The 26,100-nt window shown below is 46.0% G+C and overlaps 1 protein-coding gene across 1 annotated transcript in view; it reads right to left on the bottom strand.

The window, feature by feature from the left end:
• LOC310847702 (uncharacterized protein) overlaps positions 1-26,100 on the bottom strand; it is a gene marked incomplete at its 3' end in the record, with an annotated part of 39,465 nt that overhangs the window by 1,426 nt on the left and 11,939 nt on the right. Inside the window, exons 4-9 of the mRNA XM_083745766.1 lie at positions 17,880-17,987; positions 10,687-10,812; positions 9,919-9,970; positions 8,831-8,891; positions 7,374-7,465; positions 1,959-2,132 (exon numbers count right to left, since the gene is read on the bottom strand). Coding sequence (XP_083601892.1) covers positions 1,959-2,132; positions 7,374-7,465; positions 8,831-8,891; positions 9,919-9,970; positions 10,687-10,812; positions 17,880-17,987 — 613 coding nt within the window. The remainder of the gene's footprint in view (positions 1-1,958; positions 2,133-7,373; positions 7,466-8,830; positions 8,892-9,918; positions 9,971-10,686; positions 10,813-17,879; positions 17,988-26,100) is intronic.

A 26,100-nucleotide genomic window follows, 5' to 3' on the forward strand; every position in this document is an offset into this window, starting at 1 on the left:
GGATGTTACCCCAGCCAGTCAAACTTCCTGTTCCACTGGTCTGGAGCGTCCTCCCTCTGCATGTGACCTGGGAGATGGGCACAGCCCTGGCTGACTCCATAAAAGAGCCGAGTCACGCAGCCATCTTAAGCTTTCTCTCTCACACACATTCACCTGCTCTCCTGCGGCCATTTTGCTCTCTTAATGTAATTTTTCTGTCTGCTGGCTCTCAGCCAGCAGCACATGAGCTCAATCTACATGTGAGACGAACTCACAGATTGTTATGTAACTACAGTGGTACCTCTGGATGCAAACAGGATCCGTTCTGGAGCCCCATTCGCATCCAAAGCGAACGCAACCTGCGTCTGTGCATCTGCGCGCACGTGGGTCGCGGTTCGCCGCTTCTGCACATGCGCATGATGTCATTTTGACAGTCTGCGCATGCGCGAGCGGCGAAACCCGGAAGTAGCGCGCTCCGTTATTTCTGGGTCGCCGCAGCGCACAACCCAAAAATACTTATCCAAAAGCTATTTCAACCCGAGGTATGACTGTACTAGCTAAAGCCTGCCTTTCAGGGATCACATCGTGAACTGAAATGTGAGTAAACATCTTCAAAATAAATTTAAAAATTCTACAGTAGCACCTTAGAGACCAACTAAGTTTTTTGGGGGAATAAGCTTTCACGTGCATGCACACTTCTTCAGATACACTGAAACAGAAGTCACCAGACCCTTATATATAGTGGGAGGGTGGGGTCACCTGCATACTATCCCTTGCTTTTTCCTGTAGGACTAATTGCAGTTGTTAACAGTCATCAACAGGTTTACCATACCCATTGAGTCAATCCCCCATCTCCCACTGCCCTCCTGATAAAAACTCCACCCCACCCTCCCACTATATATAAGGGTCTGGTGACTTCTGTTTCAGTGTATCTGAAGCAGTGTGACACCAGGAATAATCCCTCAGGGCAAGACAAATTGGATTACTTAATGTTATGTACTGAGCTGAATAGGACCCAAAATGCAGCAGTCTGATTAGTCCTAGAACAATAGGATTCAGAATGCAGCAGTCTGATTGGTCCACAGGAGCCACCCAATCCAGCTCCAGGTGGAAGTGAATCTGCAACCTGATTGGCCTACAGGAGAATCCCGAAATTAGCCAATCACGTGGGGCCCATTGTGTAAATAATGTATATAAAGCAGACATTCATTCCATTCCTCCTCACAACTATGAGCTGAATAAAGAGCATGAAATCCACTCTTGACTCCCAAGTATATTTCACTTAGCTAAAGAGATTCAAACAAATCTGCAAAGTAACTTCCTGCTATATTGAGGGGAAGGAAGAATCAATATATTAATCAATATAGCCTTTCCTACTATCCTTACTTTAAGCAGTATGAAGCAGAATATTAATGGCCCAGATGAACAAACTGGCCCCTAAAGCTCTGAATCCCAGGGCTTCAGCTGAATCAGATCAAGCTGCCATCTTTGCACAGGCTTCATATTTCACTGAGCGGGGGCAGCAAGAATATTTCTGATGTTGACCCTCTGATTCACTGCTTCCTAAAGGTGGTGGAGCAACTTGGGGGGCATTAGGGTTTGGGGGGGGACTAAGAGGCAAAGGGGCAAAAGAGCACTGGAGGTGTCAATGACTTCTAGACTTTGAAAAGCTGGTAGCCCTGGATCAAGTTGATCACCTCGGCTGCATTAATTAAGCCAAACGAACAAATAAATTGGATTGTGGATAAATGTGCAATTAATTGTTACTGGTTTGGATTTTATTGTGTTATTCTCTTCCTTGGCAGGTTGTGCAAACCACTGCTCTGAATGATGCTTTTTAATAGGGTAAGGTTAGGGGGCACTGGGGGTGAGCTTATGGAATCAAGGGGGCAGGGCCCCCCCCAAAAAAAATTGGCAATCACTGCCTCCAGCTTGTTGTCAATTGCCCAGGGAAAGGGCCCTCATTGTGCAAAACTCACCATGGTGACCTCAAGGTTGAACAATCCTCTTGCCAGCAAAGTTGAAAAGATGTTGCCCATGTCAGCTTCGTTAAAAAAATAACAGATGTTTCCATCAGGGATGAGGGTGGCTGGCGGGTAGTAGATGGGATAGGTGGGCCACGGAACCACAGCTCCTCCGCAGGACAATTCAGGCTGCAGGGAGAACAAGAGGGGGTAAATTCAGTGGGACCCAACTGCAGTCGCTGTGATGGCCTGGGATTCGGACTTGGAGGCTGAACCTGAGGGATCCCAGCCTGCACAGGATTCCCCGCCTCCAGAACCAGCTGAGCCGGGGCTGGGGCTTGAGCCTGGAGGGTGCTCACCTGTGCTGGATCCTCAGGTGCAGGCGTCAGCTGAGCCTGCTCTGGCTCCTGAGGTGATGGAGGACCCATTGCCTGCAGGTGCTCCGCTCTCAGCCCCATGTCAGAGGAAGCTGAGGTTGCCTCTGGGTCCGGTAACCCTCCAGCCTCTCCTGAGCTGCAGAGGCTCAGGGCAGAGAGGCGGAGGGAACTAAGTTCCTGCAGGAGGAGTGCTCGCTCCAGGCCAGGAGAGGTGAGTCACCAGAGGATCGGGGCCGCCCTATGCCTCGGGGCAGATAAAAGCCGGCCAGCCCCAGTCCCAGGGAGCAACATTGTTGGTTGCTAGTTCCTGCCTGAACCCTGTCCTGCTTTCCTGCCTGAGCTCCTTGTTGTGATGTGGGGTTTGTGATTTCAGCTCTCTTGACATAATATGCTGGAGACAGTTCTCTAGTAACACTTCTTTATTAAGCAAACAAGACTGAGACTTGAGGAGGGGAGAGCTACATTTATAGGGACAGGGAACTAGCTAGAAAGGATAAATTTTGGAGGGAACAATATCAGGCAATCACAGTCCTGCCTTTTGGAGGAAACCAATAAGACAGAGGATCCAAATACAGCAGCTTAAATGAACCAATAGTAGCTGTACCCTCTGGAACCAAAAGGCAGTTACTTTACCCTAATGCAAATACAGACAATAATAATGCAGATATAAAATCCTTTGACTCAATACACAACACCCCTCCCCCCCTAGTGAGCACAGCAGACGTAATCTCTCAGGTACTGTGGGGTCCTACAACTTCTACTTGATCTCCTGACAACAGGTGTTGCCGGTTCTGGATTGGGTGTCACCTGTGGTAGGGGGGCTGCTATAGGGGTTTCGTCAGGAACAGAAGGAGTCCCAGACATCTCAGGGTCCCCTACCTGTACCTCGTCATCCTGAGGACCAGCAGACCCTGGTTCATTAGCTGAGGCCCCTGGTGACTGCACCTCTGGGCCATTTTCAACCTGGTCTTGCAGCTCTGCGTCGTTAGCCAGGGATGAATTATCAGACTCCTCTCTGCTGAGCGCCCGGCGCCTCAGCTGATCTATATGTCTCTTCCAAACTTGCCCATTTTCCAAGGTCACATAATAGGACACAGGTCCTCTAGTCCGGGTGACCACACCAGCCACCCACCGCGAACCTCGTGAATAGTTCCTCACCCAGACCAGATCTTCAGGGGCGAGATACCTTGTTGTGTCAGTCTCAGCCTGGAGGGTTGCTCTTGAATTATGGTTTGGCATTTTATCAGGGTGGACATAATCCAGCACCGTTACCAGTCTTCTACCCAAGAGCAGCTCAGCTGGCGACTTGCCCGTCGCAGTACACGGCGTCGCATGCTGCAAAAATAACATTCGTGCGATGCGAGCTGACCAGTTACCCTCCATTAAGCGTGCAATGGATTCTTTGGCTGTTCTTACCATGCGCTCCGCCTGCCCATTGGAGAATGGGTGAAAGGGTGCAGATGTGACCCCTCTTATGAAGTTATCAGCCAAGAATGCCCTGAATTCTTGGGATACAAAAGCTGCCCCATTATCTGATACAATGGTCTCAGGTAACCCGTGGGTTGCAAACAGCTGCCTCAACACCTTGATTACGGCAGCTGATGCCATGCTAGGGACCATTGCCACTTCTAACCATTTGGAATATGCATCGACGATAACCAAAAAGGCCTTCCCCTGGAATGGCCCAGCAAAATCTAAGTGCAGTCGGCTCCAGGGAGATCTGGACTGCTCCCACCAGTGAACTGGTGCTCTGGCCACTTCTGGCCGCACCTCTTGCCATGCCTTGCATGTTCATACGCATTGTTCTATGTTCTGGTCCATTCCAGGCCACCACACATAACATCGGGTTAGCGACTTCATCATGACCATTCCCAGGTGTCCCATGTGAAGCGTCTCAAGAACCCTGTTTCTCAGTGGTGCTGGGATGATCACCCTATCTCCCCACAGGAGACAACCCTTATGCATGGATAACTCGTGCTGCCTTGTCGCATAAGGCCTGAATTTGTCTTCATGTGGACCACCAGGCCACCCCCTCCCCACCCAAGTGAGCACACGGGAGAGAACAGCATCTTTCCTCATTTTCTCAGCTATATCAGTAGCCGTTACAGGAGCCCCCGGAAGTGTTTTCAGCATCATTATGTGCTCCGCTGGAGCAGGATCCTCATTGCTCCCGCCAGGAAGGGGCAATCGACTCAGCGCATCAGCGTGGCACAACCGTTTCCCCGGCACATGGGTCAAGGTGTACTGGAACCCGTTCAGGAATATAGACCAACGCAACATTCTGGGGGAGAGAATTTGTGGCGTTTGTTTGTTTGGGTTGAACAACCCTAACAGTGGTTTGTGGTCCGTTTCAATGGAGAAATGGCGACCGTACACATAATCATGGAACTTTTTTATTCCTGCCACAATTGCAAGCGCCTCTTTGTCAATTTGAGCATAGTTGCGCTCCATGGCCGACAACGTACGGGAATAGAAAGAGATGGGCTTTTCCCACCCATCTGATTCCCTATGACTCAGCACCGGCCCCAGGCCGTATTGAGAGGCATCACATGCCAGGACCAGAGGCTTCGACTCATCATAATGAGCAAGGACGCTCCTGCTACTCAGCATTCCTCGCAAGGAGTCAAAAGCCTTCTGCTGCCCCTGCCCCCATCGCCACACATTCTTTTTCTGCAACAGTCTATGTAATGGTTCAGCTACCGAAGCTTTCTGGGGTAATAACGAATGATAAAAGTTAATAAGTCCCAGGAATGACTGCAACTCCGTCTTGTTCTGTGGTCGTGGTGCCTCGATGATGGCCTTAACCTTAGCATCTGTGGGGTGTATGCCTGATGCATCAATTTTAAACCCCAAGAAATCCACAGTTGGCACCCCAAAACTGCATTTTTCCTTTTTTAGTTGCAACCCCACCTCCTTGAACATGAGCAACACTGCACGGACACGCGCAACCAGTTCCTGTGGGTCTTTTCCAGCAATCAAAACGTCATCAAAAAATGGCAAGACCCCCGGCAGACCTCTTAACAGGCGTTCCATGAGTCCTTGAAAAATCCCTGGGGCCACACAAACTCCAAATTGCAATCTGTTAACTCTGAACGCCCCTTTATGTGTGACAATAGTCTGTGCTTCCGCTGATTGTGGGGTTACTGGCAGCTGTTGGTAAGCTTGTGCCAGGTCAATTTTGGCGAACACCTTGCCCCCAGCCAGTTTAGCCAACAGATGTGATACGACTGGAATGGGGTATGAGTTTTCCCTGAGTGCCTTATTGATAGTACATTTGTAATCAGCACAGATCCTGACTTCCCCATTTGCTTTAAGGGGCGTGACGACTGGAGTCTCCCACTTAGCGGAGTCCACGGGTGAGAGAACTCCCTGCTTGACCAATTTATCCAGCTCTGCTTCGATCTTGGGTTGCAGTGCAAATGGCACTCGCCTTGGTTTGAGTCGGATTGGGGCCACCCCAGGGTCCAATTCGAAGTCAACTGGGGGCCCTTTATAACAACCCAGTTTTCCATTAAAGAGACCAGCAAATTCTTTGCATAATGCCTCGCTCATCTCAGGGCAGATTTGGATTGAATTAAGCCCTGATATACTCAGTCCCAGGGCGGGGAACCAGTCAGTGCCCAGGAGACTGGGGCGACTGCCCTTCGCAATCACCAGTTTGAGTACCGCCTGTTTGTCCCGGAACTGTACTCTCACGGCACACATTCCCATGACATGGATGCGGCCCGCTGAGTATGACTGCAAAGTTGCCGGGAAGGGCTCCAGAGGGGGCAACTTACCCCTGGGGAAGAATGCCCTCGCGGTCTGGTCCGACACGATAGTGAATCCAGACCCGGAGTCCACCTCCATGTCGCACAGCTGACCCTCAATCTTCACCTTGACGTGTGCCTTGCCTTGCGCTGGAAACTGCACGACCCTCCCGTTGATCTCCATTACGTAGTGGCAGTCCTGTAGAACATGATTTGCTGTGGGCGGTCTGTGATGCTCCAGTCTAGGTGCTCCTGTCGCTCCCAACGCTGCCGGTCTACAGACCCTGGCGATGTGACCTGTCTTTCCGCACGTCCGGCACATAGCATCCCGGAAGCGACAACTCTTCCGCTCATGGTTTCCGCCACAATCAGGGCACCTGCCTCGGTGATCTTTGTGCACTGTGCAGGCCTGACGCACTGACTCGACCCCACGGACTGGGCTCTGGCTCAAAGTAGCCTCTAGCTCGTCCATGGCATGCGCAACTTCTATCTGTGGCTTAGGGGCCGTGCGACTGGCATCAAGCTCCTCTCTTTCATAATTCTCCGTGGCGGTGGCCTCCTTCAAGGCTGAAGCAAGGGTAACCTCTTCTTTAGCCACGATGCGTCTTCTGGCTTTCTTGCTGCTCAGACCACAGATAAACCGATCCAGGAGAGTCTCTTCCAGATCTTGGAAGTCGCAGTGCTGAGCGAGCTTCCGCAGTTCAGCTAGAAATGCAGATACAGACTCCCCAGCACGCTGCTGCCTCTTATGAAACTCCATCCGCCAGGCCATCTTGGTCTCAGTAGGCGCCAAATGGCTTGTTAGGCAGGCAAGAATATCTTTGAGAGATGTCTCACTTAGCTTCGCTGGAACAGGCAATGCCTTGGCCAGCTTGAAGATCTCAGGCCCACAGTAGCTCAGGAATGTGGCCCTCTATTAAAGCAAACAAGACTGGGGCCTGAGGAGGGGAGAGCTACATTTATAGGGACAGGGAACTAGCTAGAAAGGATAAATTTTGAAGGGAACAATATCAGGCAATCACAGTCCTGCCTTTTGGAGGAAACCAATAAGACAGAGGATCCAAATACAGCAGCTTAAATGAACCAATAGTAGCTGTACCCTCTGGAACCAAAAGGCAGTTACTTTACCCTAATGCAATACAGACAATAATAATACAGATATAAAATCCTTTGACTCAACACACAACAATCACAATCTTGAAATATCGCCCGGCCCTAATTCTAGCCCTCCCTCCCTGCATCCATCGTTCAGACAGACCCCCTCTGAGCCTGTAACAAACCTCCTAGAAGATGAAGCCACTCACCACAAAAGGCAAATCCATGTAGCTGGGGGTGAGTTGAGGCGGATAGGGCCTTGTGCAGATGTACTGGCAGCCTGTGAAGAACGGCGTTGGCGCTGGGGGAGAAAGATCGGGAGTTTCCCAAAGCTGGACCACAAAGCACAACAGAACAAAAGCCGAAGCAGGGATGGCTGGCAGCTCTTGGGGCAGGAGGCAGGGAGTCGGGCAGTAGGTGGCGCCAGAGAGCCAATATCAGGCAGAGGCCACACAGTCTGGTCTCCATCTTGCCCCCTGCTGAGTTCTGCAAGGGACAGCACTGAGACTAAAGGGGGGGGCGAGAGGTGGCACCAACCTCTCGGCTAGAAGTACATAAGAAAAATGCTTTTTGAACCGAATGGCCACACCTTTAGCATCCGTCAAAGTATCCGTGACATATACCTGTTACCCCCGCCCCAATCTTTCATTCATAAGGATTTATCCTGTTCCATTAAATGAGCCTTCTGTAAATAGGCAACGTATGCCCTTGAGATTTTAAATACGTTAAATTACATTTTGATTCTCAGATTCTCACAACTCTTTTACATTAAGACTAACTGCATCCCTTAATTTCACCTTGCCCCCTTATCAATGTTTCCCCAATACCCATTCATTTTATGACTTGTACCATTTAACAAATATCTAATACAGTGGCACCTCTGGTTGTGAATGGGATCCTATTGTTTTACATGTGGAATGTGGGCTGGGCCGGGGTCATATTCTGTTATTTATTTTGCAATAATGATATAACACTTTGCTTTAATGGGAAAAAAAAACTCTTAACCATTTACATAGAACGGTGTGCAATATCCATTAACAATAGCTTTAAAAGCAATGCATTTTTTAAAAAAACCTGTAAAAATATAAGCCAAAAATCAGCAGTTTGAAAAAGCAAATGCATAGTAGGCTTGCCTAGCGAAAAATGGCTTTAGTGGGTGTTGAAAAAAGTACCAGCCAAGGTATTGATAGGCAGGGAGTTCTGAAGAATAGGGACTTTCACCCCCCCCAAAAAAAAAAAAAAATCAAAACGAAACTTTTTCCTCCCAAAACCTCTACTTCAAAAACAAAAAAAAGGAGAATCCCAGGACTGGGAACCAAAGACCTATTTAATGCTAGACCTCATTTTGGACCCTCAAACCATCAGCTTTAGCCTCCTCCCTGGTGACCTCATTCCTAATGCCGTTTTGTGTCCTCTGCGTTGGCCAAAACCCGAATTTGCGTTCATTTTCAGAGCAGAGTTCAGCTACGTTATTGGTTTCTGCAGTGGCCAACTCGGGCCTTCACTGGGTTACTGTGAAGGCGTAGAGTTTTACCTTACACTGGCTAAATATCATCTTATTGTGCCTGTTGTAGACATCCTATTCTTTTGCGTACTACTTCTTAAAATATCAAAGCGACTCATGAGTCTTTTAAGTAAACCAGCGGTGCACCCCATTAGCGCTTACGTAGTGGGAAGTCCAAGACGATGTTCAGCTGCATGACTATCTTCTGGGCTTGGCCACAAACCTGCAGAAAAAGAGAAGGTCCAGTGGGTCAGAAACTTGGAACTCCCCGCAACTTGAGATCAAGCAGGTGCCTTCATGTACCCTTTTGGGGACCTCCTAGATGTGGGATGTGATCCAGTGGAGCAGTCAAGTACAACATTACCTGTATTGCTAGAGTGGACATACAGGGGATGATTGTCCAGCCAGTCAAACTTCCTGTTCCACTGGTCTGGACTGTCCTCCCTCTGCATGTGACCTGGGAGATGGGCACAGCCCTGGCTGACTCCATAAAAGAGCCGAGTCATGCAGCCATCTTAAGCTTTCTCTCTCACACACATTCACCTGCTCTCCTGCGGCCATTTTGTTCTCTTAATGTAATTTTGCTGTCTGCTGGTTCTTAGCCAGCAGCACAGGAGCTCAATCTCCATGTGAGACGAACTCACAGGTTGTTATGTAACTACCAGCTAAAGCCTGCCTTTCAGGGATCAAATCGTGAGCTGAAATGTGAGTAAACTTCTTCAAAATAAATTGAAAGAATTGATGCTTTTGAATTCTGGTGCTGGAGGCGACTCTTGAGAGTCCCATGGACTGGAGGAAGATCAAACTTATCCATTCCTAAGGAAATCAGCCCTGAGTGCTCACTGGAAGGACAGATCCTGAAGCTGAGGCTCCAAGACTTTGGCCACCTCATGAGAAGAGAAGACTCCCTGGAAAAGACCCTGATGTTGGGAAAGATGGAGGGCACAAGGAGAAGGGGAAGACAGAGGACGAGATGGTGGGATAGTGTTCTCAAAGCTACCAGCATGAGTTTGACCAAACTGGGGGAGGCAGTGGAAGACAGGAGGGCCTGACTTGCAGGGAAGAGTCGGACACGACTAAACAACAACAACAATAAAGCATAGATGCACAAGAGACACCAGATTCCCCTGAAGAGAGCATTGCAGAGGCAGAGGCCTCTGATCAACTGAATTTGCTTCCTGTTTTTTGGAACCACTTTGTTGATGTGGGGCTGCTAGCAGAGGGGAGATAAAATGCTGTGTGAGACCTACCACAGGATCCAGCACGGGGGCCAGGATTTGCGCAACCACTGGCAGCTGCAAACTACAAAAAGAGAGAGCAGGAATTAAGTTAGCAGAGAGGTTCTTTGGAATCCTGCTCCTCTTTCCTTTCTTCATATTCTGTTGTTATTACTCATTTCATTTATGCATCGCTTCCCATAACTGCAATTGAACCAGCCCCCCGGCAGAGATCCCCCTTGTGCCCTGCCAGCAGGGGGTGCTGGAGAGCATGGAGGGTGAAGATCAGATCCTGCTTCCTCACGGCCGGCCCCGCAGCTCTGGCAGAAAGTGGGTATGGTTGGGTTGCAATACTGCTGCGCCCTCTCCAGGAATGGGGTGCAGGAGTGAGCCCCTGCCCCACTGCAGCAGTGGGCTCCCTCCGCACCACACCCCTGGGGGAGGGGCGCCTTGCACACCCCACCTGGGCAGCATTTTCATGCACTCCACCCCTGCATGGAAGCTGTAGCCCTTAGCCTTTCCGGGTCTTTCTTCTTGGGCGATGCCTCGTAGCCGAGGAAGACTGTCTTCCATAAACACGGTTTGACCAGTGAGCCCATAAGTGACCGTGGAGGCCAGTTCTGGACCCACACCTCCTTCCACAGTGGAACATGCTGCTTTCCTAGATCTGGTGATAGACTTGGCTGGAATCTCACACACCTTTGACGGCTCAGGGCATTTCCCTTTGTTGTGGGAAAGAGAGGCGCTCAACCCACCCCCGCCTGTCTCCCCGCCAAGGAACAGAAGTTGAGCGTCACCTACCCGATCAGTGGGTCTACTTTGACTTCCACGTACTCCGAAGAGCAGGTGCCGACGCTCAGCCCCAAAGGTACCACCGTCAGCCGGACGGTAGCACAAAATGCGACGCTCACTGTGGCCGGTAGCAGCCTAAGCAGAGAGGAGAGGAAGGTCAGCTGATATCCATCGCTGATTCGAGAGGCGAGGCCGAAACGAGGGCACTATGGCCGCCGCCACCACCCCAGACGAGGAACGGCTCAGTGGCCAGGCGTGCGCTCTGAACACAAATGGTCCCAGGTTCAAATCTTGGCATCTTCACATAAGACTGGAGAGCCACTGCCAGGAATGGAGCAGAATCGGATTTAGGGCATTGCCGGTGGTTCCTCCACGCAGGGTGCCCAGCCAAGGGGGCACAGAATTGTGCAGAACTGTGATGGAGAAGATCCATTTGGGGCATCCAAATTTGGGGCTTGCACAGGGCGCCATATTGGAGGAATCAAATGGGATTTAGCTGCCCCAGCATCCCTGGCATCCCTTCACCCCCCCCCCACTCCCGTGATGGGTGAATCATTGCAAAAGACAGCAGTTTACAAGAAAGGAATAAGGAAGTGAGGTTATCACTTCCGGAGGCGGCGCGAACGGTAATGGCTGCCCTCTTCTAACTAGGAGAGGGAAGCTCCGCTGAAACGGGTCATCCGCTACGGCGAAGCGGAGACCCACATCGGAAAACCGCAGGCAGCAGAAGCCTGTGGTCTTGGGACCCGGCGGGCGCCAGGAGCTGCCCCCAAAACGTTGAAGGAACCCCGTAAGGAGCTCCGGATCGCGGAGGGGGTAGCGGCGCTGAGGGTCGTTCCGCAATCAACGGAGCAAAGCCGCGAAGCTGTTGCCGGTGAGTGCTGACCTTTCTTCCTGGAATTTGTGTTTCGGAAAGTAACAACCCGTGAGTAATAAGGACTTTTAAAAATTCTAAAGATTTAAAAGCTACGGAATTTGGCTGAAAGCGGAGTGACAAAAAAAAGGAAGTCCGTCTTCCGCTGCTACTGAACTTCAAAGCAAAGAGCAGGAGGAGTGGAGGCAGAGAGTGAACTTTTAACCTAATGGATCTGAGCACCCATTGAACCTCTTTTGAAGCAGAATAGGACTGTAAGCATTGGATTTTGTGTTTCTGATTTGGACTGTGATATCTTCTTCTATTGGAATTACAATTTAAGGAAGAAACCCAGGTGCTGGAACTGCCTGAGTAACTGTAGCAGTCAGTCTGCAGATCTGGATACTTTGAATATAAATTTGGAAACAATCTGAGGGGGTCTGGAATTGCTACTTTGAGGCACCATTTGGAATACCAGCAAGCACTATTTGAGGGCCTGAAGCACCAGAGGCACCGGCACCCTTGGATTCTGAAGACCCAGTGAACAAGGTACCACCCCCAGAAAAATAACCAGATTTATTCAGGATGTCTCTGCAACTGTTGAGTTGGAATATAAATGGCTGTAATATTCCGGAAAAAAGGAGGAAAATTTTTCATATATTAAAAAAGGAACAATTGGACATTATTTGCTTACAAGAAACACATGTGACCAGGCTCCATAGAAAAGTGTTAATAAACAAAAGACTTGGTCAGGAATTTATATCTTCAGATATAGTAAAGAAGAGAGGCGTGGTGATATATGCAAAAGAGAGCCTGTCACCTAAATTTTTATTCAAAGATGAACATGGAAGAATTTTGGCAATCGAAATACAACATCAAGGAGAGAAGATTCTGTTATTAGGAATTTATGCACCAAATGAAGGAAAATCGGAATTTTATAAGAAGTTGCATGAGACAATGCTGGAGTATCTGGACTATGACAACATCATTATGATGGGAGATATGAATGGAGTCGTATCAACTAACATGGATAAGTCACAAAGCCAAAATGTTACGAAAGATGGCAGACTACCAAAGACCTTTTTTGAAATGACAGACAATATGGACTAGATTGACATTTGGAGAACGAAGAACCCCTTGGGAAAAGAAGGAACATTCTTCTCTGAAGCCCAGCTGACTTGGACAAGAATCGACCAAATATGGATAACTAGAGGTCTGGCACCCAAGGTCAGGAAAGTGGAAATCTGCCCAAAGACCTGCTCCGACCATAATGCACTGAAAATGGACATGACATTATTACCAACCGGTTCCTTTAGATGGAAGATGAATGACAATTTGTTTAGAGATCAGGAGATTATTAAGAAGGCCCAAAAAGTTTTGAAGGACTACTTCGAGATAAACATGAACACTACGGTAGAAAAAAGAATCATTTGGGACGCAAGCAAAGCCGTGATGAGGGGGTTCTTGATACAACAGAATGCTGTAAAGAAAAGAATACAAAATGAGAGGAAAGACAAGATCTTGGAGAAAATTAAAGAGTTAGAGAAGAAGTTAAGATTGAATCCGAAGTCACAGCCGATTCTGAGAGAAATTAAACTCCATCAGGCACAATATTCTAAACTGATGAACCAGGAAATAGAGTGGAAGATCAAATTAATGAAACAAAAAACCTTTGAATCGGCAAACAAATGTGGGAAACTGCTGGCTTGGCAGTTGAAGAAGAGACAAAAGCTAAATGTAGTTACAAACCTGGAAATTGAAGGAAGAAACATTCAGAACCCCGTGGAGATTAGAAAGTGTTTTCAGAAATATTTCAAAAAATTATACACTCAAGGGCCGCAGGATGAGGTTGAGATTAAACAATTTTTGGGGGAAAATGGACTTAAAAAACTTTCACAAGAAAATAGATCACTCCTGAACAGCAAAATAACACGACAAGAGATTGAACAAGCCATTCAGAACATGAAATTGGGCAAATCTCCAGGGCCAGACGGCCTGACCTCCAAGTATTATAAGACATTAAGAGATTATTTGATACAACCATTGATGGAGGTCAGTAATGAAATTATGGAGGGAAAGAAGGCGCCGGAATCGTGGAAGGAAGCTTTCATCACATTGATACCAAAATCGGAAATTGAGAAGACACAACTCAAGAACTATCGTCCCATCTCCCTTTTAAATGTGGATTACAAAATATTTGCAGATATCTTGGCAAGCAGACTTAAAAGAGTTTTAAATGAAGTAATTCATAAAGACCAGGCAGGCTTTCTCCCAGGTAGACATATGTTTGCTAACACAAGGAACATCATTGACATTTTGGAACTTTTGCAAACAAACATAAATACAAAAGCAGTGTTAATTTTTATAGATGCGGAGAAGGCCTTTGATAATATTTCTTGGAAATTTATGAAGGGAAATTTAAAAGAAATGGGAGTGGGACGGGGTTTTGAGAATGGGATTGATGCAATATATTCAGAACAGAAGGCAAAACTGATAGTTAACAATGTGGTTACAGAAGAGTTTAAAATTGAAAAAGGTACACGACAAGGCTGCCCGATTTCCCCTCTGTTATTTATCTCGGTTCTGGAGGTGCTCTTGAATAGGATTAGAGGGGACCAGTTGGTGCAAGGGATTCAGGTCGGAGCGAAACAATATAAACTTAAAGCTTTTGCAGATGACCTAGTTTTGACTTTGCAGGAGCCAGAATCTAGTACAAAAAGAGTATTACAACTGATTCAAGACTTTGGTCGGGTGGCGGGATTTAAACTAAATAAACAGAAAACTAAGGTGTTGGGGAAAAACTTGACAGATACAGAGTCAGAACGGTTTCAGAGAGAAACAGAACTAACTGTGGTTAAAAAAGTTAAGTACCTAGGGGCAAATATAACAGCAAAAAATCTGAGTCTATTTAAGGATAACTATGAAAAATGTTGGGACGCAGGTGGCGCTGTGGGTTAAAGCCTCAGCGCCTAGGACTTGCCGATCGAAAGGTCGGCGGTTCGAATCCCTGCGGCAGGGTGCGCTCCCGCTGCTCGGTCCCAGCGCCTGCCAACCTAGCAGTTCAAAAGCACCTCCGGGTGCAAGTAGATAAATAGGGACCGCTTACCAGCGGGAAGGTAAACGGCGTTTCCGTGTGTGGCTCTGGCTCGCCAGATGCAGCTTTGTCACGCTGGCCACGTGACCCGGAAGTGTCTCCGGACAGCGCTGGCCCCTGGCCTCTTGAGTGAGATGGGCGCACAACCCCAGAGTCTGTCAAGACTGGCCCGTACGGGCAGGGGTACCTTTACCTTTACCTTTTTATGAAAAATGTTGGTCTGAAATTAAGAGAGACTTGGACAGTTGGACAAAATTGAAGCTTTCTTTGCTAGGCCGAATTGCTGCTATTAAGATGAATGTATTGCCAAAGATGTTGTTTTTGTTTCAAACACGACAGATTGTGGACAAGACGGAGTGCTTCCGGAAGTGGCAGAGAGATATCTCTAAATTTGTCTGGCAGGGCAAAAAGCCCAGAATTAAGTTTAAGATATTAACTGACGTGAAAGAAAGAGGGGGCTTTGCCCTGCCAGACTTAAAGCTGTACTATGAAGCCGCAGCTTTCTGCTGGCTAAAAGACTGGCTACTTCTTGAAGACACTGATGTGTTGGATTTGGAAGGTTTTAACAACGCTTTTGGTTGGCATGCATACTTATGGTATGACAAAGTTAAGATCAATAAGGCCTTTAAGAACCATATTGTCAGGAAAGCAGTATTCAATGTCTGGACAAAATACAAAGACTTATTGGAAAACAAAACTCCGAGGTGGCTCTCCCCTCTGGAAGCTAAGGCCCGAAAAAGACCCAATATGGAGGCCAAATGGCCAAAATATTGGGAAATATTAGAAAAAGACGGTGACAATTGGAAATTGCAGAGTTTGGGGAAAATGAAGGGTAAAGTGCGAGACTGGTTACATTACGCCCAGATTAAAGAAGTTTTTAAAAATGACAAAAAACTAGGGTTCCAGGTGGAGAAATCGAAGTTGGAGACAGAATTGTTAGAACCAAAGACTAAGGTACTATCAAGAATGTATAACTTGCTGTTAAAATGGAACACACAAGACGAAATGGTTAAATCTGCTATGATAAAGTGGGCACAGGATATTGGGCATAACATTATGTTTGAGGACTGGGAAAGGTTGTGGACCACTGGGCTGAACTTCACTGCATGTAATGCTTTGAAGGAAAATGTAATGAAAATGATATACAGATGGTACATGACCCCAGTTAAACTTGCCAAAATATACCATTCGTCTGATAATAAATGCTGGAAATGTAAAGGAAATGAAGGAACATTCTTTCACCTTGGGTGGACTTGCCCTAAAGTGAAGGCCTTCTGGGAAATGATATATAACGAGTTGAAAAAGGTATTTAAGTATACCTTTACTAAGAAACCAGAGGCCTTCCTCCTGGGTATTGTCGGCCAGAAGGTGTTAAAGAAGGACCGAACATTCTTTATGTATGCAACAACGGCAGCAAGGATACTCATTGCCAAGAATTGGAAAACTCAAGATCTACCCACACTGGAAGAGTGGCAGATGCAACTGATAGACTATATGCAACTGGCGGAGATGACTGGCAGAATCCGAGACCTGGGAGAAGAAAGGATTGAAGAGGATTGGAAGAAATTTAAGATTTATTTACAAAAATATTGTAATTTGGTTGAATGTTAAGAAGGATGCTTGATCATAAATATTTGGCCACCACTAAATTAGACTGGAATTTGATGATAAGTAAGATCAAGGAAAATACAAACCCTTTTCGGAGAATTATTAGACTATATTTAACGGAGTGGATATAAGATTGCAAACAAGATGATAATTTGCTTGAAAAAACTTTTCAACAATGTAAGTGGGAGCAGGAGACGTGAGGAAGTCTAAACAAGTTATGAAATTTTGTTATGATATAAGCAATGTTGTTTATTATTTATGTATTTTTTTCACAAAAAAACTTAATCAATATTTATATAAAAAAAAAAGGAAGTGAGGTTATCTTGAGAGGGGGACTAATCTTGAAATTCGCTTATAAATCATGTTCCCCAGCGGAGGAACCTGTGGGGTGGAATTCTTGTGATCTTCTTCCTTGCTTGCAAAAATGTTATAATCTTGCTCTGTAAATGCTCATATATCCTGCAACAATATTACAAGGTGGAACGCCCTCCCATCAGATGTCAAAGCCATAAACAAATACCTGACATTCAGAAGACATCTTAAGGCAGCCCTGTTCAGGGAAGTTTTTAATGTGTGATATTTTAGTGTTTTTTGGTTTCTATGGAAGCCATAGGGGTACAAATAATAAATTATCATCATTATTATTATTATTATTACAAAAGATTACCTCCCTCCCCCCTTGAAAATTTAAGAGCCAATATTTTCAGCCTATTAAAGTGCTCAAGGAAATGGAATCTGTAAAATATAGTCACTAATTTTACTCTTCGGTTTAATTTGCATGCAAAAGCCAGGAAAATGTCATTAGGAATGCTCCTCTAAACAAAGATGAGAAATGTCAAACTTTTTTTATTCCCTTCTCTGCTGCTCAATATTTCTTAGATGATAGATAGATAGATATAGCTAGAGATACCTATTCAAAGATATAAAAAAATACAAACCCACAGCAAAGTATCTTTTTATAATATACGGAATTAAAACAGCTACTTAATTGGGGAAAAAGAACAAAGGCAGAAAGAACGAAAAGAAAAGAGAGACCTTAAGAGAAAGAGAAAGAAGAGAACGATGGCCATATTATGAAGGTCCATCCAGAGCGTAGACAGCATGCAGTTAGATGACCAGGAAAAAGCAGCTCCCGATCTTTCTATGTGCCTTTAGCCATGCTGTCAGGGGATGATGTGAAATGACAAATCATCTGGAGAGCCACCCTCCCATCTGATTTTTCTTTAGCGCTCTTAAATGCAAGACAGAGGATGTCATGAGTCAGGCCATGTATTCCTTTCACTCATTCTCCTGCATATTTCATCTTGGCATGTAGAGATGTTCCTTCACTTGCCTACTGAGCAAAGGCCAGGTTTGCCCCTTTTCACCTCTGGGGTTGCCTTTCCCACCCAGCCAGAACAGCCTGGCCCCTTACGCCCAGCAGGCGCCACGGGAACAGCAAGAGCTTTTTTGGAAGGGAAGGGGGTGCCAAGAGATCAGCACCCCCCTGTCCTCAAACCACAGAGGTCACGGCCAAGGGGAGAGTCTTGCCGTGTGGGAGCAGCCGGGCAGAGCGGGCGCAAAGGCTTTTGCGGTTTTGTCTTTGCAACTTTAGGCAACGAAGGGTCTCCCAAATCTGCCCAGCGACCCGGGATGCATCTTACTCACGGCACAGAGCACTTGATCTGGACCACGAGGCACACATGCACGTCCACTCCATAGGGCGGCCTGAAAGCCACGCTCACACGCTCAGACTTCAGGACATCAAATCGGCAGCTGCAGAAATGGAAAAGGAGCTGTTAGGAGGGGGCTGAGCAGCGCCAGCCGAAGTTTCCACGACCCAAGGCAAACACGCTCCTTGCGACACAACCCTTTGCCAGCCATTTCCATTGCGGACAAGGGATCTTCTGACTGTGGTCATCGCAAGCTCCGGCGTGTCAGCATTTACTACTCTGCAACTGCGTGTGACCATCAAAAGCAAAAAAGGAAGGAGACTGCCCAAGTATTGGGGTCTTGGGTTTTTTACCCCCATGCAGATATATGCACCTTTGAAGCAATTCATTAAGAGATACGGGCCACATGATCTCCTGCAATGATTTTACAAAGTTTTCTGCAGATAAAGTCGCTCAGATTCGGGAAGAGGTAGACTCCACCGTGGGAGCAGGGCCGGGGCGGGAGAGCGCTAGACTCCTGTCTAGTCAAGTGGCGTGGGATCAATTCCAATCTGTTACCTCTGAGGATGTGGACAGGCTGCTTGGGCGAGTGAAACCAACCACCTGTCTCCTTGATCCTTGCACATCCTGACTTATAAAAGCTAGCAGAGAAGGGCTGGCCGATGGGCTTCACGGGGTGGTGAATGCTTCTCTCTGTGAGGGAGACTTTCCAGACCCACTGAAAGAGGTGGTCATTAAACCGCTTCTTAAAAAACCATCTTTAGATGCGGCCACGATGGCCAGCTATCGCCCACTCTCAAATCTTCCATTCTTGGGCAAGGTGATTGAGCGAGTGGTTGCTGAACAACTCCAGGCACACCTGGAAGAAGCGGACCATTTGGATCCCTTCCAGTTGGGATTCAGGCCTCATCATGGGACTGAAACTGCCTTGGTCGATGATCTCCGGCAGGCTAAGGACAAAGGTGAGAGCTGTTTCTTCAACCATCAACCATAACATTGTTACGGAAGGGGGGGCATGTCTTCTTCACCTTCTTCGCTACAATATATTTGCTCAATTTCTCTAGGACTCCATCGCCCCTCCCCTGTCCTCCATAATCCCTCAAGGTGTCAAGACCCTAATCCTGTCAAATCACTCTGCCAAACCTTTCCTCCGGGCAATGCCAGGTGATAGACTATGCATACATGGACCATTGTCTTCCCATCACCGGCACTCAGGATGTGCTTATCTGTGCATATCTCCAGCTCTGCATATTCCCCCCTCCCTCCTCCATATGTTAATCTGTGTAACCCAACCTCCCTTTAATATATTCATGATGTAATCTGTGTAACCAAACCTCTCTTTAATGTATTCATGATGTGTTTTGCACTGTATTCTGGGACATGGAGGGAGTTTCAAAAACTCATGTCACCCCTTTCTCACTGTTCAATCTTGCCTTGAACCTGTTGCGCAATAAACTTGGATCTTCTGCAGTTTGCTCCTGTCTACGGCTGAGCTCATTTTCCTCCGCAGGGACCCACGGACTTAGTCCGATGAGCTGGGTGGCAGAGCAGCCTCGCACCCAGATTTTGCCATAACATTTGGCGCCCGAACGTGGGGCATGCGGTTCTCCCGCGTTGCTGACCGGGGGCCCCGAAATCTTCAGCCGGCACCAGGCCATTTTGCCTGGGAAGATCCTTTGGACCCCCGGCCATCTTCCGGGCGGTAATCGAAAGCCCCAGGAGTTCAGCCAGGGAGCAAAGAGGGATCCAGCCGGCTTATTCATCAATCCCGGGATCATCATAGAAGACACGTGAGTATAAGGAAAAGGAAAAATCCAGTGCACTGGTGGGAAAGGGGTGGAAATCTCCTGGCAACTGAATTCTCTGCCCTCCTCTCTATCGCTCCTTCTCGCCTGTCTCTTGGTCCAATTGGTGAGAGAGACCGTGGACTGCTGCTCGACCCGAAAGGGGGGTTCTGAGCTCTATCTCTTTCTCTAAAACCTCTCCAGCCAGCTGCACCAATTGGGAGTCCGAAAGTAAGACGGAGAGACCCGACTTGAAAAACAGCCGACTCTCCGCAATGGACGTCCCAGTTGAAAGCAAAGGGTTGGAGTTCTTCTTCCGAACTTCACGAGCGTCCTCACCGAGGGCGCAGGAAGGGGTCTGGCTTTCTATCCAATCCCAGCCGCACTGGTCGGTGCCACGTAACACGTGTATCGTGCGTGAGCCCGCTTCCAAAAGCAAGGGGGATTTTCAGTTCGAAACTCTATCCAGGGATCACCCGATCTGGCACCGCACGGCGCGGGCGTTCAGTAGGGGCCCTTTTCCGGAGATTGTGGTGATAGGTAGGAGGTTGCCAGGAGGGATAGCCCATGAGGAATTGGGCAGGATCGGCAGAGTGGAAAAGGACCCCAGGATATTAGAAAAGAGAAAGGAACCAAGTGGGTAGAGCTCGTTAAAAACATATAACTAAGAAATAAGACAGGAATAGGAAGAAAAGGAACCGAGTAGGTGAAGCTCGTTAAATTGTTAGGAAGTTGCCAAGCAACAAGGAAAAAGAAAAACCCTAAATAGCCCCCTGTACAAGTTACCCAAATCCTAATCAACCTCTCTCCTTCTCCCTTCTCTATCCCCCCCCCAAAAAAGAAAACAACAACAAAAGCAACAACAACGCATGCATATATAAAGGGGTACCCAGTCAACTAAGCATTGTGAGCCCTGCCAGTTTGGTTAACTGGTGGTGTTTGAAGAGGCAATTAGGCTCTTAAAACCATGTGGGACCTTCCTACTAATTTCACTTAATGAAGCTAAAGGAAGCAGCCCAACTCCTTGCAATAACCAACTAAAGGATGAGAGTATATATGTTTACATGTTGTCTGTTATGTGTGTTGTGTGTTAATACATATATGAGAATATGTGTGTTTACATGTTGTCTGTTATGTGTGTTGTCTGTTCCTTCTGTCTCTGACAGACTGCCTTTCTTAAGCGCGCATAGTTTAAACTGCAAGCTTGCTTCAAAATTTTAAATCTAAGGAAGCCATGCTGGACCTTATCAGTCTTAAATAAGACCAAATGAGAATGAAGGGTGCAAATGTTTACCCCACCTCTTGCTTTGCCACAACTTTTCAGATAGTCTACAGTCTATTTTGGAATGTGAATGTTTCTAATGTTTCTGGAATGTGAATGTTTCTAATGTGAATTAGATGTTTCTGCTGCAAAAGCGTAGTTGAGCACAACTGCTCTCTCAAGCTAAGATGCAGTGTATTTATTTCATGAAGCACATAAAAGGTAGAAGCTTTGATAGACAACAATTGTCTATCTATAGAGTCCAGTCCTGATACCAGTCTCTAAGATCAACCAGGGTTTCCTGGCTTCTTACTGGAAAATACCTCCCCCACTTGTTTCTGTCTCTTTCAGGTCCCCCCCCCCTTTCTTACTTCTGTGCCAAGTGAATTTACTCCTGAGTAAGCTTCCTTCAACAAGAGAGGGGGGCACATTCTTTACTAAAAGTACCCGACATCTCACCTTCCTATGTATCGTTATTTAAAAATCGTAGTTAGGCGTACTATTCCTATGCAAGTTCAGAGACATTAAATCAAATCCAGGACTGGTTTTATTATTTGAGTGGGTATATCAACTGAAATAACCCTATGCTTATAAAATATTCTCTCCCAGATTCTCTTCCTATCTTATCTTAGGAAACTGTTCTTCCTTTAGAGGGTTCTGTATAAAGCTGGATACTTTTATTTTCCTCTTCCTTAGTACATGATAGGAGCATTGAGTGTGCTCTATTCCCCAGTAGTGCCTGTGTACATAAGTATGTGTGTGTCTCTTTGGTAGTACAAATCTTGCTGTGAAATCTTGCTGTGAACCCTATATTTTGGAGGGTTGGACTAGATGACCCGAGGGTCCCTTTCAACTCTCCCAATTTGTGGCTGTGTGGAAGGACAATTTGTGGCTGTGTGGAAGGACATGTGTCCGCAAGCATTGCAGGGTAATTCTTAAATTCTGGTGTGGTGATGGAGTTGAAATTCAGCCTAGCTTTGCTCTTTAGTTTTAAAAGGTGAGAGGTGAAGCTGTGATGTTTTGAAGCACAACTGGTAATATCAAGCATTTGAGTGATTACAGTGTTTATCATTTTGTCTACTATTTAAAAATCAGACTTCAAAGTCAATTCAAAGTTTAAACACATACAAATACATAGGGGCCTTGACCAATCCTGTAAATAAAGGAGCAGGAAAAATTTTGTCTGCAAATGGTAAGGCCGAAATAACTTAGAATGTTAAAAAATCCTATGAATTCTGACTCTCTGGCCATTTTTTCCCATATATAAGGGCGTGGCATTGTTCCACGAATGGCCAGAGGGATATTAGCCCTTTCCTGTACATAAAGGAAGCAGTCGCTTTGCTTGGGCTGAAATTGCTAGCTTTTGTTGGTGAATACTTCAATTGCTGAGTTTCTCTTTTTTGTTTTAAATCTAACCCTCTTTTAAAATCTACTTCTTACCCTTCCCTTATTCAAATTCTAATTTTGCCAAAAGATGCAACATTTCAATAGTATAAAAGGTTTGCTGAGACATGAACTCCACACATGCACAGAGACTAGATCAGCTAAAAAAAAAAAAGATAGGGAGAGAGAGAGAGAGAGAGAGAGAGAGAGAGAGAGAGAGATGGATGAAGGAGGGGGAACTGTAGGGGGGGGGAGAGGAGGTTTATGTAAAACTTGGAACCATTGAGAGAAATCACCCTTAATGTGTCCCAAGTTTGAAATCTTAACATGCCAAATTCTTTTCACAGCTAAATATCAAAGCATTCCACCCCTCAATGGGATTTAAATCACGGACTTTGTTTGTGTGCATTTTAACAGGATATGTGAACCCCGATAACAAAGTGTTTGTCCCTTCTTTTCTCCCACAGCAACTTTCTTTCCTGTTCTGTGAAACAAGTCTGAATCCCTGCTGTATTAGTGACTTCCAGCTCTTTGTGGCTTTGACACTTTAAGTTACAAATAATCTCTTTTCATTTATTTAATCAGTTTTTCCATGATGTCTATGAAATTAATCGAAGCACAACCAAACATTGTTTGTGGAATGGTATTTGTTTACCTTTTGCCTGAGTATTATTATTTTTGGTTCCTCATAGGTCATTGTGTGTGTGTTTTACTTTGGGGACATGTCCATCACATATTGAAAGTCATTTAAGCCCTTTTCCATTGTTTTCTCATTTTTTCAGTCCAGTAGTAATCTGTGGTTTTCATAATATCTTTCTATTATTTAATAATAATTCTTTTCTAAATCTGATGTCTTTGTGTCAAGTCTGTTTTCATCTGACTGGTAATCTCATTTTTTGCTTTCTTTTTTTTATTTTTTAACCTTTGTTGTATTTTTTACAGTTCTCTTTCTATACATGCGGAGTAATTTTTTTATTTAATAATATGAAAAAATCAACAACAAAAACTAAGTGAAGGAAAGCAAACAAACTTAGCAGATAATAACAGTAACTATATGAAAATGTGATAATAATATTAAAATGAGTAAAATGCTTAACATGCTAAGATTTTATTATTTGCAGCTAATAACTCAAGGAGATTTTCTTGGGGAGGGGGCTTTTGCTCCTCCCTTTTCTGTCTTTTAAGTCCCTAAAAAACCCCTAACCCCTTACAGGATATCACTTCTACAGATGTGCAATGATGAAAAAGCAGCAACAACCCCTCAACTCAGTTCTTCGCCACCACAAGACCTGCAACAACAACAGGCACCAAACTTTTCAAAGTGGCCACAGCTATCTCTTTCGAAGGATATAGACTGCCGGGGAAGTGGGGCTGAAAAAGGGGGGTGGAGTTGAATTGCAAGGACATTTTCTCACTTTTGAACCTCTAGATACATGCATAAAAAATATCACAATTGTCTCAAGATATGCAACTGATACTTAGTTTGTTTTGTATTATGTGTTATTATGTAGGAATGTTGAAATGTGTCTGACAGTGTGTTATTTCCACAAATGGGGGGGGGCTATATTTGTGGCTATTTTTGTGTGTAATTGTTTTTATGTTTGATGTCTTATTCCTTACACCCCAGTGGAGGATTCTCATACATTTTATGCTTTTTACAGATCAGGCTATTATGTAGTCCAATGTTTAGAATTAGATAAATTTATAACCACATTTCATTGTTTCACCTGGCACTCTGCCAACTTCCCTACCCATTTTAAAATGTGCTTAAAAACTCACTTTACCAAGGAGAAGCTTCAGGAAGGTATATATGCTTTGGTTTAGCAGGAATAATCCCTTATAGAGTTAAATTGACTTATTTGGACGAGTGCCCTTTAAGAATGGTTTTATTTTAACTGATTGGTTTGGGAAGTTGAGAACCATGGGGCAAGATAAATTCAAATTGGACTCAGTTTGAATTGGGCAAGTGTATCCAGGCTGCAATTAGCTTTTGGTCCTTAATGTGCAAGTGAGCAACTTCCCATGACTGCAAGACCAGAGCTTATAATAATAAAATCCCATGGAATGGCCAAGGCAAGGATATTTCTCTCATGACGTATCCAAACCTGTGCCAGCTGTGATGGGTGCCAGGCAACATGGTTAATATGAAAGCCCTAAGTGGATTCACCAGGGATTGCCGGTGTGAGACCACAGAAGAGCTACCTTGACACCTGAGAACACAAAAATGGCGGGGGACAAAGCAAACTGCATTTTTTTTTTCCTCAGTCAGTAGTGGACCTTCCTGCTAAATGTAAAGCATAGACCACTATTGAACAAAATACAACAGGTGTTCCTTTATGCGATATCCTATATCCAGCTATCTACACTACTATACTTGCAAATGACCTTAAGAGGCATGGCTTGCAAGCCCCCTTCAGGTTTGCACAAACCCACACATCTAGTACGGTAGATACAAAGTTATTATTTAGTGAATATCTATATAACATACACATACATTGTATTGGTCCCTGTTGCTCCCTCCTTTGCTGCCCTGCTGAACCCACCTCCTTTTCCATTAGAGCCTATTCCCACTCACAGGGCACCCCTACCTTCACCGAGATTTAGGGTGCGGAGAAAAGATTTGCAAGTTCTTACAGAACTTTAATGCAAATCTATCTCCGAATGGGGGACTGTTACGGAAGGGGGGGGCATGTCTTCTTCACCTTCTTCGCTACAATATATTTGCTCAATTTCTCTAGGACTCCATCACCCCTCCCCTGTCCTCCATAATCCCTCAAGGTGTCAAGACCCTAATCCTGTCAAATCACTCTGCCAAACCTTTCCTCCGGGCAATGCCAGGTGATAGACTATGCATACATGGACCATTGTCTTCCCATCACCGGCACTCAGGAAGCGCTTATCTGCGCATATCTCCAGCTCTGCATATTCCCCCCTCCCTCCTCCATATGTTAATCTGTGTAACCCAACCTCCCTTTAATATATTCATGATGTAATCTGTGTAACCAAACCTCTCTTTAATGTATTCATGACGTGTTTTGCACTGTATTCTGGGACATGGAGGGAGTTTCAAAAACTCATGTCACCCCTTTCTCACTGTTCAATCTCGCCTTGAACCTGTTGCGCAATAAACTTGGATCTTCTGCAGTTTGCTCCTGTCTACGGCTGAGCTCATTTTCCTCCGCAGGGACCCACGGACTTAGTCCGATGAGCTGGGTGGCAGAGCAGCCTCGCACCCAGATTTTGCCGTAACAACATCCTTTTGGACTATCTAGAGGCGCTGGGAGCTGGGGGCACTGTTATACAGTGGTTCTGCTCCTTCCTTCTGGGCTGTGTTCAGAAAGTGGTAGTGGGGAATGAGTGTTCAGACCCCTGGGCTCTCACTTGTGGGGTGCCTCAGGGTTCTGTCCTCTCCCCCATGCTTTTCAACATTTACATGCAGTCGCTGGGAGAGATCATCAGGGGGTTTGGGCTGGGTGTTCATCAGTATGCGGATGATACCCAGCTCTACCTCCCTTTCAAATCAGAACCAGTGAAGGCGGTGAAGGTCCTGTGTGAGTGCCTGGAGGCAGTTGGAGGATGGATGGCAGCTAACAGATTGAGGTTGAATCCTGACAAGACAAAAGTGCTATTTTGGGGGGACAGAAGGTGGGCAGGTGTGGAGGACTCCCTGGTCCTGAATGGGGTAACTGTGTCCCTGAAGGACCAGGTGTGCAGCCTGGGAGTCATTCTGGACTCACAGCTGTTCATGGAGGCACAGGTCAATTCTGTGTCCAGGGCAGCTGTTTATC

The sequence above is a fragment of the Podarcis gaigeae genome (assembly GCF_964106915.1).
Source record: "Podarcis gaigeae genome assembly, chromosome: 6".
Lineage (NCBI taxonomy): Eukaryota > Metazoa > Chordata > Lepidosauria > Squamata > Lacertidae > Podarcis > Podarcis gaigeae.